This window comes from Ursus americanus, chromosome 36, assembly GCF_024610735.1.
Source record: "Ursus americanus isolate L20-20 chromosome 36, mUrsAme1.1.p, whole genome shotgun sequence".
NCBI classification, from domain to species: domain Eukaryota; kingdom Metazoa; phylum Chordata; class Mammalia; order Carnivora; family Ursidae; genus Ursus; species Ursus americanus.
Window position 1 is genome coordinate 13,322,384 of NC_142162.1, and position 18,093 is coordinate 13,340,476.

The 18,093-nt window shown below is 35.7% G+C and overlaps 1 protein-coding gene across 3 annotated transcripts in view; it reads right to left on the reverse strand.

Moving 5' to 3' along the window:
* The window catches only part of ADAM10 (ADAM metallopeptidase domain 10), a 133,787-nt gene that overhangs the window by 48,048 nt on the left and 67,646 nt on the right, over positions 1–18,093 (reverse strand). For all 3 annotated transcript variants that reach the window (XM_045786677.2, XM_087859170.1, XM_045786763.2), the window contains exon 5: positions 11,603–11,703. In XM_045786677.2, the coding sequence (XP_045642633.1) occupies positions 11,603–11,703 (101 nt within the window). The remainder of the gene's footprint in view (positions 1–11,602; positions 11,704–18,093) is intronic.

Genomic DNA, 18,093 nt, shown 5'->3' on the forward strand with positions numbered 1-18,093 from the left:
CATATTCAAAGTGTTTCTCTATCCCCAAATCCAAAATATTTTTAAATATCTTTTCAAATGCTTTGCCCATTTTTTAACTGGAGCTCAGGCATTTTTTTAAGTGAGTTAAAATAGTTCTTTGTATATTCTGGAGAAGCCTTTTGTCAGATGTACTGTTGACATTTTTGCACAGTCTCTGGCTTTTTACATTTTCTTAACTGTGTCTTTTGAGATTTTAATTTTGACAGAGTCCAACTGATAAATTTTGTAGGGCATTTTTGTACCCTAAAAAACTGTTGCCTATGCCAAAGTGACAAAAACTTCTCCTTTTTTTCTAGAAGTTTTAAGTTTTAGCCTTAAGCAAACAGATTTATTATCTATTTTCAGCTAATTTTTGTATAAGGTATATAGTGTATAGGCTGAGGTTTGATTTTTCCCCCATATGGGTATCCAAATAATCATGCCAGTACCATTTGTCAGACTGCTCTTTCTTGCGAAAATCAGCTGACCCTATGGACTCTCTATTCTGTTCTATTGATCTATCCTTGGGTCAAGAGGACACTACCTTGACTATAAATGGCTTAAAATCAGCCAGTATAAATCCTCTAGCTTTGTTCTTTTTGGAAAATTCTTTTGGCTATTCTAGGTTCTTTACATTTAAGCCTATCAGAATCAGTTTATCAATTACTAGATAAATCCCCACTGAGATTTTGATAGGGGTTGCACTGACTGACTCTACAGGACAATTTGGGGAAAACTGACATATTGAGTCTTCCAAACAATAAACACAGTATATTTTTGCATTTATTTAGACATTTAATTTCTCTTGGCAATGTTTTATAGTTTTCATATATATGTCTTGTGCATATTTTATTAAATTTATTCTAGGAATTTTATATTCTTAATGATATTTTTAGAGGGTTTTTGTAAATTTCATTTTCTAAATGTTCATCGGTAGTATATAGAATACAACTGATTTTTTCATACTGACTTTGAATCTCTCCTATATCCTTGGTAAATTTACTTATTAATTTTATAACTTTTCCTAGATTCATTAGGATTTTTTAAGCATACTCTCAATGGCACCTACAAATAAATGCAGTTCATTTCCTTTACAGTCTATATGCCTTTCATTTCTTTTTCTTGCCTGATTATGCTATGACCATGATGTGTTACTCTCTTTCATATATTGTTGAGTTTGACTTGTTAATATTTTGTTTAAGAAATTCTGCATATATTCAAAGGTATATTGGCTTGTAGTTTAGTTTTCTTCTAATGTCTTTGTCTGGTGTGGGTATCAGAGTAATGCTGCTCTGACAGAATATGTTAAGAAGTTTTCCCTTCTCCTTTATTTTCTTAAGGGCTCTGTGTAAGATTGATATTTTTTCTTTCTTAAAGGCTTAGACTTCTATGGTGAAATGATATCTGGGCTTGAACATTCCTTGATGGAAAATTATTAAGTATCAATCTAATAACATCATATACACACCTAATACTATATTTCTGCTTATTTTCTTAATTTCTATCTGTAAAGGAATTTGCCCATTAAATTGGCTGTTGAATTTATTGGCTCAACATGCTCAAAATTTAAACTATTAGTGTGTGTAGTAATATCCCCTTTCATTCCCGATACTGTTAATTTGTGTTTTCTCCTTATTTCTTGATCGGACTAGCTTTAGAAGTTTATTAATTAATCTTTTCTACTGATTTCCTCTTGTTTTTATATCACTGATATCTCTTCCTGGTTACTTTAGTCCATCTATTTACTTAGAGGTTAATTTGTACTTCCTGGTCTAGCTTTTTAAGGTGGAAGCTTATGTGACTGATTTCTAGATCTTTTTTCTTTTCTAATATGATCATTTAAAACTTCACATTCTTTGTTGTTAGCAAATGTTTCCTGTGCGCTCTTCACTTCTTTGTATAGATCTAAATTTCCATCTGGTATCCTTTTTCTACCCAAAGAAAATCCTTTAACTTTTCTTGCATTTAAATTTTCTTTCAGTGGTTATTCAGCTTAAGCTGAATCTAACAAATTTTATTATTTTGTGTTTTTGTTATTCACTTCAAAATAGTTCCCAATTGCATTATTTGATGTGACTTAATTTCTAAAAATTTCAGGATTTTTCCAGATTGTTTGTTGTTGATTTCTAATTTAATTTCCTTAAGACCTAAGAACTTATTCTATATAATCTCAAACCTTTTAAAGTTATTGAGACTTCTTTTATAGCCTCGTATATGTTAGCAAATGTTCATATACACTTGAAAAGAATGTATATCTGCTACTTTTGAGTGAATAGTTCTATAAATGTCAATTAGGTCAGGCTGGTTCAGAGTGGTGTTCAAGTGTCCTATATCCTAACTGGTTTTCTTTCTACTTGTTTTATTAGCATATCAATCAACTTCTCTACTCAGAAATAAGTACCTCACGCTATAATTTGTAGATTTGTCCAGTTCGCCTTTCAATTTAGTCAGTTTTTGCTTAATGTATTTCATAGCTCTATTACTAAATGCATTATTAACATTTAGGATTATTTCTCCATGATAAAGTAAAATGTTCCTCCTTATCCACAGTAATACTCTGTGAACTGATATACATTCTTTGATATTAATATGGTCACTCTAACATTCTTATGATTGGTATTTGTATGATACATGCTTTACCATCCTTTTAAATTATCTGTGTCTTTACATTTAAACTGCATTTCTTTCAGCAAGGATACTGAAGCAGTAATCAGAAATCTCCCAACAAACAAGAGTCCAGGGCCGGATGGCTTCCCAGAATTCTACCAAATATGTAAAGAAGAACTAATACCTATTCTTCTGAAGCTGTTTCAAAACACAAAGATGGAAGGAAAACTTTTTTTTTTTTTTAAGATTTTATTTATTTGACAGAGAGAGAGACGGCAGCGAGAGAGGGAAGACAAGCAGGGGGAGTGGGAGAGGAAGAAGCAGGCTCCCAGTGGAGGAGCCTGATGTGGGGCTCGATCCCAGAACGCCAGGATCGCGCCCTGAGCTGAAGGCAGACGCGTAACGACTGAGCCACCCAGGCGCCCCTGGAAGGAAAACTTCTAAACTCTTTCTATGAGGCCAGCATTACCTTGATCCCAAAACCAGACAAGGACCCCCACCAAAAAGGAGAATTACAAACCAATATCCCTGATGAACATGGATGCAAAAATTCTCACCAAGATACTAGCCAATAGGATCCAACAGTACATTAAAGGAATATTCACCATGACCAAGTGGGAGTTATTCCTGCCCTGCAAGGGTGGTTCAACATCGACAAATCAATGTAATACACTACATTAAGAAAACAAAGGACAAGAACTGTATCATCCTTTCAACAGATGCAGGAAAAGCATTTCACAAAGTACAGCATCCTTTCTTGATTAAAATTCTTCACAGTGTAGGGATAGAGGGAACATACCTCAATATCATAAAAGCCATCTATCAGAAAAGCCAACAGCGAATATCATTCTTAATGGGGAAAAACTAAGAGCTTTCCCCTTAAGGTCAGGAACACAGCAGGGATATCCACTATCACCACTGTGGTTCAGCATAGGACTAGAAGTCCTAGCCTCAGCAATCAGACAACAAAAGAAATAAAAGGCAGTCAAATCAACAAAGAAGTCAAACTTTCACTCTTCACAAATGACATGAAACTCTGTGTGGAAAACACAAAAGACTCCACCCCAAAACTGCTAGAACTCATACAGGAATTCAGCACAGTGGCAGGAAATAAAATCAATGCACAGAAACCAGCTGCATTTCTATACATCAACAACGAGACAGAAGAAAGAGAAATTAAGAAGGAGCTGATTCCATTTACAATTGCACCCAAAACCATAAGATACCTAGGAATAAACCTAACCAAAGATGCAAAGGATCTGTATTCAGAAAACTACAGAACACTCATGAAAGAAACTGAGGAAGACACAAACAAATGGAAAAATGTTCCATGCTCATGGATGGGAAGAAAAAATATTGTTAAAATGTCTATGCTACCTAGGGCAGTCTATACATTCAATGCAATCCCTATCAAAATACCATCAACTTGGGGTGCCTGGGTTGCTCAGTCAGTTAAGCATCTGCCTTTGGCTCAGGTCATGATCCCAGGGTTCTGGGATCGAGCCCCACCTCGGGCTCCCTGCTCAGCAGGGAATCTGCTTGTCCCCCTTCTTCTGCTGCTCCCCCTGCTTATGCTCTCTCACTTGCACTCAAATAAATAAAATCTTTAAAAAAATACCATCAACTTTTTTCACAGAACTGCAACAAATAATCCTAAAATTTGTATGGAACCAGAAAAGATCCCAAATAGCCAAAGGAATGTTGAAAAAGAAAACCAAAGCTGGGGGCATCACAATCCTGGACTTCGAGCTCTATTACAAAGCTGTAATCATCAAGACAGTGTGGTACCAGCACAAAAACAGACACACAGATCAATGGAACAGAACAGAGAACTCAGAAATGGACCCTCGACTCTATGGTCAACTAATCTTCGACAAAGCAGGAAAGAATATCCAATGGAAAAAAGACAGTCTCTTCAACAAATGGTGTTGGGAAAATGGGAGAGCCACATGCAGAAGAATGAAACTGGACCATTTCCTTACACCGTACACAAAAATAGACTCCAAATGGATGAAAGACCTAAATGTGTGACAGGAATCCATCAAAATTCTTGAGAAGAACACAGGTAGCAACTTCTGTGACTTCTGCCGCAGCTACTTCTTCCCAGACACATCGCCAAAGGCAAAGGAAACAAAGGCAAAAATGAACTACTGCTAAACAGTTACAGATAAAAGCTTTTGCAGAGCAAAGGAAACAGTCAACAAAACCAAAAGACAACCAACAGAATGGGAGAGGGTATTTGCAAATGTCTTATCAGATAAAGGGCTAGTATCCAAACTCTCTAAAGAACTTATCAAACTCAACACCCAAAGAATAATCCAATCAAGAAATAGGCAGAAGACAAGAACAGACATTTCTCCAAAGAAGACATACAAATGGCCAACAGACACATGAATAAATGCTCAACATCGCTGGGCATCAGGGAAACACAAATCAAAACTGCAATGAAATACTACCTCACACCAGTCAGAATGGCTAAAATTAACAAGTCAGGAAATGACAGATATTGGTGAGAATGCGGAGGAAGGGGAACCCTCTTACACACTGTTGGTGGAAAGGCAAGCTGGTACAACCACTCTGGAAAACAGTATGGAGCTACCCTACAACCCAGCAATTACACTACTGGATATTTACCCCAAAGATACAAATGTAGTGATAGGAAGGGGCACCTGCACCCCAATGTATATGGCAGCAATGTCCACAACAGGCAACCTATGGAAGAGCCCAGATGTCCACTGACAGAAGAATGGATAAAGAATATGTGGTTTATATATACATACAATGGAATACTATCAGCCATCAAAAAAATGAAATCTTGCCATTTGCAACAACATGGATGGAACTAGAGGGTATTATGCGAAATGAAATAAGTCAATCAGAGAAAGACAATTATCATATGATCTCCCTCATATGTGGAATTTAAGAACCAAAACAGGATCATAAGGGAAGAGAGGAAAAATAAAACAAGACGAAATCAGAGAGGGAGATAAGCCATAAGAGACTCTTAATCACAGGAAACAAACTGAGGGTTGCTGGAGGGGAGTTGGGTGGAGGGATGGGGTAACTGCGTGATGGACGTTAAGGAGCGCGAGTGATCCAATGAACACTGGGTATTATGTAAGACTGATGAATCACTGACCTCTACCTCTGAAACTAATAAAACATTATGTGTTAATTAACTGACTTTAAATTTAAAAAAAATTTTTTAACTACTTTTTTAGAAGGATTTGGTCTTGCTTTAATCACTCTTACCATCTCAGCTTTTTAAATCAATGCAGTCCATTTACATTTAATGTAATCCTCAGCATGGTTAGATTTAAACTTACCATCTTGGTATTTATTTTCTATTTGTCCCACATGTTCTTTGTTCCTTTTTTTTCCCTACCTTCTTTTGGATCAACTGAGTATTTTAAACTCCAGTTGATCCCTGAATAACCCAGGGATTAGGGATGCCAACCTCTCACACAGTTGAAAATCTGCATATAACTTTTGACTCCCCCAAAACTTAGATACTAATAGCCTGCTGTTGACTGGAAGCCTTACTGGCTGGTAACATAACTTGTCAGTTAACATATATTTTGCATACCATACATATTATATACTTTATTCATATATAAAGTAAGCTACAGAAAAGAAAATGATAAGAGAAAATACATTTACAGTGCTGTAATTTACATACTATACAGTATTTACTGAAAAAAAAATCCACATATAAGTGGACCTGTGCAGTTCAAATCCATGTTGTTCAGGGGTCAACTGCACATTTGATTTCCTTTATTGACCTGTTAACTATATCTCCTTTATTTTCTTTCAGTGGTAACTCCAGGGCAGAGGACATTACTGTAAATATCTCAAAAGGACAACAGTAAATACTTTTGGGCCACACTATCTCTGTTACAATTACTCAACTCTACCAACGTAGTGCAAAGGCAGCCACAGACATGCACCTATGAATGATTATGTGGTTGCGTTCCAATAAAACTTTATTTACAAAAACAAGCAGCTGGTCCATGAGCTGTAGGTTGCTGAGCTCTGCACTAAGGTTTCCAATATCCAACTTTTAAATAGCAGGATCCACCTGCCAAAATTATACCACTTCCTGTATAGTGTAAGAAACAATAATATACTTCCACTTTCCCTCCTATCTTTTGTGCCATTATCATAAATTTTGATTCTTTGTATATTATAGACAAATTTTACATTGTTACTATTTTAAGTAATTATCTCTTAAAGAAAATATTTAAATGATAAAAATGTCCTTTATATGTATTTACTATCATTTTAAAGATTTATTTATTTTTGAAAGAGAGTGTGCACACACGCGCATGTGCAAGCAGGGGAAGGGGAGCAGAGAGAGGGAGAGAAAGTCACAAGCAGATCCACACAGAGCATGGAGCCCCACGCAGGGCCAGATCCCACAACCCTGAGATCCCCATCTGAGCTGAAACCAAGAGTCAAAGGCTTAACCGACTGCGCCACCCAGGCGCACCTATGTATTTACTATTTTATGCTCTTCACTCCTTTGTATAAATCTTCATTTCCATCTGGTATCCTTTCTCTACCTGAAAAACATCCTTTAACATCTTGCAATGTAAATCTCCCAGAGAATTCCCAGAGGCGAATTCTCCCAGCTTTGTCTAAAAAAGATCTTTAATTTGCTCTCATTTTTTAATATTATTTTCACAAAATAAAGAATCCTAGTTTGACAGTTTTTCTTTCAACACTTTAAAGATGTCATTCCATGTATGTCTTCAGTTTGCAATGTGTGATGGGCAGGCAGCAGTTACTCTTATATCTGTTCATGGTATATAAACGTTATCTTCTTTTTTATGGCTGCTTTTCTTTTAAAGGATTTTATTTTTAAGTAATCTCTACCCTCAATGTGGGGCTTGAACTCACAACCCTGAAATCAAGAGTCACATGCTCCATTGACTGAGCCAGCCAGGCACTCCTCTCATTTCTAGTGATTTCCAGTAATTCGATTTTAATGTCTCCTGATATGATTTTGTGTTTATCCTGCCTGAGTTTCACTGAGCTTCTTAGGCCACTGATTAAAATTTTTTTTCGTATCTTAAAATTCTGGAAACATTAATTTTTCAAATCTTTTTTCTACATTGCCTCCTCCTTGGACTCCCAATTAATTATTTTCTCTCTCTGCTTAGATTTAGATTATTTCTACTGTTTTACTGTCCTTTATTCACGTTTTCTTATGTTAGCTTCTGCAATAACTAATTTGCTCTTAAGCCCATCCATTAAATTTTTCAATTCAGAAAATGTACTTTTCACAGTTCTGTAAATTACATTTGGTTCTTTATTATAATTTCTATTCTGTTTTCATGCTTTTTTCTGTAATTCTTTTTTTTTTCCCCTAAAGATTTTATTTATTTGACAGAGACAGCCAGCCAGCCTCGAGAGGGAACACAAGCAGGGGGAGTGGGAGAGGAAGAAGCAGGCTCCCAGAGGAGCAGGGAGCCCAATACAGGGCCCAATCCCAGGACTCCGGGATCACGCCCTGAGCCCAAGGCACACGCTGAATGAATGAGCCACCCAGGCGCCCCTCTGTAATTCTTTGAACATATTAATAATAGTTGTTTTAAAGCTTTTGGGTGCTAATGCCTTTAATTTCTGGTTCTGTTTCTATCTGGGTGTTTTTTTCTCCTGACTATAGATCACATTTTTCATCTTTTAGTCATCTAGTAATGCTTTCTGAATGCTAGACATTATGAATGTTTACATTGTTGAGTATCTGTATTCTGCATCCTCCTTTAACAAATATTATTGAGCTTTATTCTGTCGGGGAGCTAATTTACTTGAAAATCACTTTGATCTTTTTCAAGCTTGGTTTTTTCAGCTTAATAAAGGCAGGTTTGAAGTGGTCTTTACTCTAGGGTGAGGTAAACCTACTCGTAGCATGGCTTGGGATCTCAACCAAGTGTAATTTCTTACAGCTGTTCAATTTATAGATTCTCCAATAGTTTGTCCCTCTCTTGTAGTTGTCTAATACCATCTCACCCTGTGCACGCACAGGTTAGTTTTCAGCTAAGACTCAAGGCAACTGCTGTCCAGGTATCTGGAGATTTTCCCAGTGTAGTCCTCGCTTCTCAGGTACTCTGTCCTAAGTCCAGATACCTCAGCCTTCTTAAACTTCGACCTGTCTCTTCGACTCAGCAAAACTGCTATGTACGTCTCACTCTTCTTGAGATCCCCTTTCCCTGTGCCATAACTAAACTTCTGCCTCCGGTCAAAAAAATCAGGGAAATCACTGAGAGACTTATTTCTCCCCTCTCAGGGATCTCAGTCCTTCACTACCTATTGTCTAATGTTTGAAAATAATTGTTTCAAATATTTTGTTCATTTAGTCTTCATATATTTACAGGAGGTCTAGCTGGATATCAGTTACTCCATCACGACTGGAAGGAAAATCTCCACTTATTTTTTCCACTAAGCATTTCATGTTTTTCATTTTAGACATTTAATACTTCAATATAGCTGGAGTTTTGTTTTGTTTTAAATATGATGTAAAATGGAGACCTAACTTTATTTTTTTCCAAATGGACAAACATTTTTTTTCTAGTTCTACTTATTCAATGACCTCTACTTTTCCTCACTGATGTACTGGTCTCTTTCTGAGCACTCAATTTTATTCCTCAGGTCAACTTGTTCATCCTATGCTAGTATCTAGCACTCAATTATAATAAGTTTTAATACCTTCCAGGGTAAATCCCTCTTTTCTGCTTACCACCTTTAGGGTGGGCCCTACTTCTTCTTAGCCTTTACTTTTCTCTATAACATTTTCAATCCATCATTGTGCTGTGAATAACCCTGCTATAATTAATATTGGAATTGCAGTGAATCTACAAATCAATATGGGGAAAATTGATGTTTTTGTGATATTAGCTATTAATTTCCACAACTGTGGTATATCTCTCCATTTATTTAAGATAAATCTTCTTTAACTTTTCTTCCCAGGTTTTATAACTTTCCTTATGTAGGACTTATAATTCTTTGTTACACTGAATCTTCAATACATGATATTCTTGATACTATCATTAATGATGTTCTCTTTTTCTGGTAGTCTGCTGATATGAAGAAATGCAACCAGGGGCGCCTGGGTGGCTCAGTCGTTAAGCGACTGCCTTTGGCTCAGGGCGGGATCCTGGCGTTCTGGGATCGAGGCCCACATCAGGCTTCTCCGCTGGAAGCCTGCTTCTTCCTCTCCCACTCCCCCTGCTGTGTTCCCTCTCTCGCTGGCTGTCTCTATCTCTGTCAAATAAATAAATAAAATCTTAAAAAAAAAAAAAAAAAAAGAAATGCAACCTACTTTTGTATATGAATGTTATATCTAGCCACTGCTAAACTTTCTCATATTTAGTATTCTGTAGTCTTGTCCTCTCTATGCACATTGCCAACACCTTAGTACAAGCCACTATTCTCAATCAAGTAACTGAAACACTTCGAATTAGTTTCCCAGTCTCTAGTTTTGTACCCCACCCTGGAGTTAAAAATTCTTTAATGGTCTTGCTATCTCTCTGACCTTTGTATATACTGTTCTCCTGTCTTCCTAGCTCTTCATGGCCAACCTAACTTCTGCTTATTCTTTTAGTTTCTGATTATTGTCCTCAAATACTTCCTAGGCTAGATTAACTACCCCTTTTATGTGTACAGTTATCACCCCATGCTTAATTCTCTTCTATCTCTTACCACTCTCAACTGTTTCTCTGTGTCGCCAATTAAACAACAGTTGACCCTCGTACAAACCCTTCATGGGTTTGAACTGTGTGAGTCCACTAATAAGCGATTTTTTTCCATACATAAACTACCGTCCTGTAAATGTATTTTCTCTTCCTTGTAATTTTCTTAATAACATTTTCTTTTATCTAGCTTCCCTCAATTATAAGACTACAGCATATAATACATATAACAAAATATGTCAATTAACTGTTCATGTTATCAGTAAGGTATCCAGTCAACAGGAGGCTATCAGTAGTTAAGTTTTTGGGGAGTCAAAAGTTATATGCAGATTTTCAACTGCACAAAGGTCAGCATCCCCAACCACCATGTTGTTCAAGGGTCAAGTGTTACTAACTTTTTGAGAACAAGCTTTCATGTTCATCTCCACATACTCCCAGAACCTACCAGTCTCTGACATATGGCAGAAGATTGATATGTAACTATTCAACAAGTGCAAGAATAAAATCTCACTTGTACTTGAAAGATACACCTGAAATAGAATTGTTTGTGCCATTTCACAGATCAAGAAACACACGTATCTACATTTATGACTCAAGAAACACAAGCAACATTATTCCACCTTACTATTTTTAGAAAACATGCCAAAATACATAATAAATGTTTTACCATAAAAATATTTTTTTCATTTTAAATCTCTGTTTTGAATTATTTTTAAAAAGGTCAAAAAAAGTAAAAAAAACAATAGTCAAATGGTGAAAAAACTTAATATATTAAAAGCAGAGTTGGAGCCCCACGCTGGGCATAGAGATTACTTTAAAAATCAATTATTTAGACAATAAACAAACATATATATATCAAAAGCCTTGTGATTTTTATTATATAGTGCATAACTATCTCAGTTTGCTTAGGAACACATGATTTTTAGTGTTAAGCTGGGGACGTCCCAGACAAACCAGGGGAATTTGGTCGCTCTAATTTTCATACTAATACAAATACTTATATTTATACAAAACACATGTTTAGACTAAATTTTTCGTAACTTGACAACATAACATGCAAGACAGAGTATATTTTGGACATGTAACTTAATGTTTTTTCAGTCACACAGATTCGTATTCCAATCTCAGCACCATATCTTTATTATAGGCAAGTTACCTGACCTTTTGAACGTTAAAAAATATAAATATTTCCCCACAGTGGTAAAAATCTTTCAGAAATTCTAGTAACAGACATTTTTAACGCAAGAACACATGCCCAAGTTCATTTCCATTTCTTAAATGCAAGCTAGTATTAAAATCCTTACCTGTGTTGCTTCCTCTACACCAGTCATCTGGTACTTCCTCATCCTTTCAAATACTGAATGATCTGCACAGCCCCCCTGTGGACCATATTTATGTGGATAGTCTAAAACACAAAGAAGTAATGTCATTACTATCACATGTTTAGAGATTACTAATTATCTTATAAATGAAAAACTAACTGTCACAATTAACAAAAGCCATAGATGCTTATTGAGCATTCTCATTTTAAAAGCCGGCAGGTTAGTAAGTTCTCCCTCAATAAAATATCACTGGTCTCTAGATTTTTTTCGTATAGATGATTTGTGAATTCTAAAAAAGGACAATAATCATTCTTCATTCTAGGTTTAACTTTCCCAACCTTTCCTGCTTCAGATACATAAAGTATGTTAATACTGCAATTTACTTCGTTTTGTAATTTATAACTTTCCCTCCAAACACATTAAATTTCCTATGCTGCAAATGTACACCTCAAGCTGAACTACAGTTAGACTGCTAGAATATTCTATATGGGTTGAATTCCTTCAATGAATACCAACTGGCCTCAAGAAAAAGGGACCTAGAAACATGCTCCATGGCACAGTAAAAGCAGAGTGAGTTTAAATTTCTTTGATGTGTAATTCAAGTGAGTGTTTTATAAGCCAATAACTATTTTATCATCATTTGTTTTCCCTTTATAATTAAACAGTGATTAAAAATCCTTAACTGAATTGGTTCTATTTCTAGATAGCTGTTCCATTTTAGTTTAGTCATTTAAAAGCTTATTCCCCTCTCTCAAATTTCACGTACTTCTCCCTTGCTAGGGTTCTCCTTATTCATGAACATATTTTATAATTTAATCAAGGTACCATAATTAAGAGAACTGTCAAGATAAGATACCAAGACATGCATGAGAAGGGAAGCACTGAAAAATCCTTAAGTAGCTTAAGATACAGTACAAAGAATTATAATTAGAAATACTACACGTAATTTCTTAAGAAAATCTAGAACCTACAGTGGATACTAGTGACCTATTTCTTTGGAAATGCTAATTAGACAGTACAACACAAATTTAATCTAGCAGTTAAGAGGCAGGAGTTATGGAACAACCTACATTTACTGATATTGACAGCTCTGACTTAAACTTAAGTTTTTTTATCAGAGGTCAACACTGCAAAAACTGTAAAATTCCAATCAATAAATGTGAAATGACAGACTTAAAATGTTACCACTTTATAACCCCACATGTATAAAGTGATTTAGGTAAGGATCATTAATGGGTACTAAAACCATTAGATGAAAGATATGAGGTAACAGGATATTCATAGTCTCTGAAAGTATCCCCCCATAGATTATTTATTAGTTATAAAGGAAGATGGTACCTTCACACTAAAGATACAGCAACTCTCACTTCATTTACCAAGTGATCAAGCTAAGCACGACCAGTAGTAGAAAGATAAGTGCCTCTTGACGTGATTCAGTAAGGGATGCCCAGCTTTCCCTATACAATATTCTTGACCAAATATGTTCACTGAATCTAATGATGAATAAACAATCAAACACAACAAAATGCAGAACATCCTATAAGTCACTGACCTAGACATGTAAAAAAAGGCAATGTCATTTAAAGAAAAAAACCAGGAAAAGTTGATAACTAAGAGTAGGGGAGCCTGGTAATTAAGACACTAAAAGAGACATAATAAACAAATGCAAAAAAGGTATTCTTAGGACTACTGGAGAAATTTTATTATAGACTGGAAAGTAAATGATTTTACTGAATTAATTTTTTTTAGGGGTGAAACACTACTATAGCTAGTTATGAAAATGTACATATTCTTAGGGAGTGTGTGTTTTAGGGAATGTGTATAGCAGTGAAGTTTCATTATGTCTACAACCTATTTTCAAGCAGTTCCCCAAAAAGTGTATGAGGGGGTGCAAAATGTTCTTTTGGTTTTTTTAAATGGCAGATCTGGGAGAAGGATATATGTGTTTATTACACAATTCTTTTAACTTTTTTTAAGTTTAAAAATTTTCAAAATAAGATTAGGAGTAAAAGGCTGAAATGTTGGTAGAGCAAATTATTTCAAAGTGGAAAACTAACACAACTGAAGTACCAAATGGGAAAAAACCTAATACGTGTATTATTCTAGCATTTCAAAGGTTGACCATGGGAAAGTAAAAACATAACACCATCCAACATGTATCTAATAAGAATCTGCCACAAAGGCTGAAAAGTTTTCCAATATAATATGCCCAGATTTTCAATTCTCAGCTTTTAGAAGATTTGGGGTTATAATCACCACAATACCTTCCTTTGATAATATAATTTTAACCTGAAAATATCCCAATGACCTTGCCCAAATTCTAATTGGAATCTAGCTTTCCTGAACCACCAGTGAAGAAGTTCCTCCATGCCAAGAACACTCATTTTAATAAACAAAGAAAATACATACAGTCATACTCACAGGCAAGTTTATACACATACTTAAGTACCTTTTTCAGTTAACAGAATTTAGATCTCTTGGAATTTTGCTAGTTATTTTAATTGTTATTATAAAGCCATGTTCATAGTTTGATATCATTTATACATCCATAATTTTGTGCTATTTTATTTTACCCCCATACTACGATAGTCCAGACTCCAGTAACTAAAAACATGGGCTGATTCTTTAGCTTAGTTTTCCCTTAACTCATGGCTAAGAAAATGGTTTATCTTTTTAAGACAACAATGTGTATGGGGAGGAACCCTTCTGCTGACCCTGGCAGCAACTAGGCAGATAAGTAAAAAAACGCACTCAGAGTTACTGATACACAAAATATTTTGCCATATAAAAACAGATGAAACTAGTTTGTATATTTTCAAAAGTTTAGTTTCTGTTCCAAGGTGATAAGCAACTAACTTACTATTCAATTAGCACTTTATGTTCTTATTTTCCCACTAACGGGTCAGTTTGTGGTACCCTAAATTAGATTTGTTTATTAAGTCAGTATTTAAGATAGTAAGAATCTATTTTACCACTTACCTTAGGCTAATTTTAATTCAATAAAATAAATGCATATTTACCATTTGATGAAATTCTTATAGTTGAATTAGACAATACACACACACAAAAGAGCTATTTTGACACCAGAAACTAATATAACACTGTATGTTAAGTATATGGGAATTAAAATTAAAACTTTGAAAAAAAATAACTATTTTAAACTACAGTTCTGATTTTATCATATTTCCTAAAACCATCTTAATAACCCTGAAACCCAAACTGCTATCTCTCACACAGAGACATTAGCACAGACACACAAGCATTGACACCAATGACACCACTCCTAAGTAAAAAACTATTTAACTTATTAGCTCTGTGATTAAATCATTACAATCAATTTTCAGATGAACTTTCCCTAAATGTCTACCATACCTGGTCTCCCCATCCCACATGCCTCACCACTACCAGAAAGAAAAGAAGAAAGGAAAGGAAGAAAAGAAAGAACAAAAGAAAGAATATGGGGGCAACATGGAGGGAATAATTTGTTTATTTTGGTAAATTAAAACATCCCCCAAATCCTTCATATCAATATATCACTTAGCCAATAAAAAAAGGTTTTTAACTATTCAAAAATCTTATTTGAAAAAACAATTTTACTCTTGGCATAGTTTAGCAGCCATTGACCAACAGGTCCTCATTATCCTGCATACAAAGCTAGACTGAATTTCCCAGTTCCCTTCCTATTAGGTGTGACATATAACCAAGTTCAAGTTGAAGGAAAGTGAGCAGTACAGAAGTGCACGAGACAGGATAACCATGCTCTTTTCCCCTTCGGAATGGCTGGTGGGAGAAAACCTGGGAACAGTATGAAATAAAGTACCCTGGATTCCTGAATTACTTATTGAAGAAAAGTTGCCTGATGAGGAATGCTCACCTTAAACTGTCACATAGTGAGAAATGAGCTTTTAGTTCATGCATTTTGTCACTGAATTTGGGGGCTGTTTGGTACTGTAGTTAGCACTGCCTTAATACATGGTGAAAACGTTTGTCAAAGAGAGAAAAACTCATTTTATACCTGCTCTCCAATGGCATTTGGCAAATTTTTCGAATCATAGTACCAAAGTAATCTTAAACCAGCATATCAGAAATTCTTTAGCAGTGTTAGTATTAATGAAGTCATTTTCTGAATGTTTTCATTTATAACTAGTTTTCACCCATCCCCAGATAGAACTTTTGCCAAAAAAATCAGATAAACAGTTAAGTTGAACACTCATACACACGGTAATAATTCCACTTTTAGATGAAGATAGAAGCTTGTAAACTCTGTAACAACCAGATAAAGTATTTCACATGCTTAGAGAAATGTGCTATTATCACTGTTCAAACAGTTTAAGAAGGTTTACTCAATGCATGATTTTCAGTTTTAAAAAGTAAAAAGAGCTGTGAAGCTTGTTAGCAATGTGGTTATAAGTCCACCACATAACAAATACTTCAAAATAACATTTTTGTTTCAATACATAATTTAATTCAACTGTAATACTTCAATATATACATCAGTTGATATCCTTGATATTATTCAAATTTGAGAAATAACAAATATCATAATCTGACCATGACAAGAATTAGGATATACCTCCATTCAAAACATACTAAGGGGGCACCTGGGTGGCTCAGTTGGTTGGGCATCTGACTTCTGCTCAGGTCATGATCTTGGGGTCCTGGGACAGAGCCCTGTGTCAGGCTCCCTGCTCAGCACAGAGTCTGCTTCTGCTACTCCCTCTCCTCTGCCCCTCCACCCTGCTCATGCTCATTCTATCTCTCAAATAAATAAATCTTTAAAACACACACACACACACTAAGGAATATATTCTGAATCTGTTTCTACACAGGCACAAAAGAGCTACTACAAAGTATTTCTGGAAGAGAGAATTTTATACTTCCAAACACTTGAACCAGTAAATGTGCACAGCATTAAAATGAGTATCTTACTGAATTCAGGAAAAAAACAAAAATATCCCTGCCTTAAAACAACTGTTAACATCATTCTCTTTAGTATGATGATAAGGGAAGCCAACGAAAATATACATGCCTGATTTATACATATTGAGCAGTCCCTATTATATAGTAACTCAATAAAATATAAATACTTTCCAGATATTAGTAATAGTAGACACATTGACACTCTCTTGTCATTAATATATTGGCACTGATGCTGAGCATTTGAACATTAAGATTGGGACACTCAAACAAGTACTGCTTAATGGGTATCTCACCTACATGACATAATATATAAAGCTAATATATCTATAGACATAAATAAACATATACGTGTATACACACACATATGTATTTGTTGACATTGTATATGTAGCCGAGATTAGAATGGATTTCTTCCCACCACTCCTCCACAATCAGAAGTCAAACAAATACTAGTATAATAGCACACCACCTATAGGCTAACATCAGCAGCAGTTGAAAGGAAGTCAGCAGAAACTTAAGAACAGAACCACCACCTTGCAGGCCATCATTCCCCAGGGGGAAAAGGCGGCCTAAAATGAGATTGCTCTGCCCCACTGTGCCTCCAAAAAGTTGCATCTGGCTGGAACCAAGAGAATACAGACATTACAGAAAATCACCTCCTCTGGTCCATCACCTAGCAGAGGTCAAGAGACTCCTGCCGCACTGCTCCACTTCATCAGGAGAACTCCAGCAAGAATCAAGGAGGAACCCAAGGGGAAAACATTCCCCTGCCCCTCATGTCACTAAACACTCACAACCATCTACCACTTTCTGCCCTAGGACCATTAGGACTATTCTCATTGTGACTTAGCTTTTATAGTCATGAGACTATACCAGCGACTACTCTAACTCATTATAGGTTATTGGCTGCCCCCAAGTCACTACTTCCCTTTATTTCCTATTTTTAGCTCCTAGCTCTCTGACATCACCCCAACACAACTCTTAGTGATTCCAACAATAATATTGATCATTCTTTCAGTACACTTACACCACCTTTTCTTCAATGATCTCCTACATCAAGTTCTCACAGTCTTCTTTTGAACCTGTCATTACTAATAACTGAAACCCATTAATAATCTCAACTTGCACATCCTACTTTCTTTCCACCAATTACCTTTTCTGAAAATCCCCTCCAACAGTCCTGCAACACCATTAAGACCTTTCAATCTACCAATGTTACCACCTTGTTCACTATCACTGGATATTCTCTTTCTTCTGTTTATTCAGCTTAAATCCAAGAGTCAATTATTATCATAATTACTTCACTGTATTGCCTTAAAACTTCCATGCCCTCCCCATCCCACGTCTCACCCAAATCCTGTTTAAAATGAACCTTCTACCCGCACCGCTGCAACTGAAGGGGCCCAGAGAAAGCCGGTAACTATGACTATTCTCACTCAAAAATAATCATCTGTAACCTCTAGCAGTTCCTTTATGCTACCCGGCAATGACACTACATTTCCAGAGTCAGTTCTCAATCCTAGTTACCCAGTTAACTATAGGCACTCCTTGCT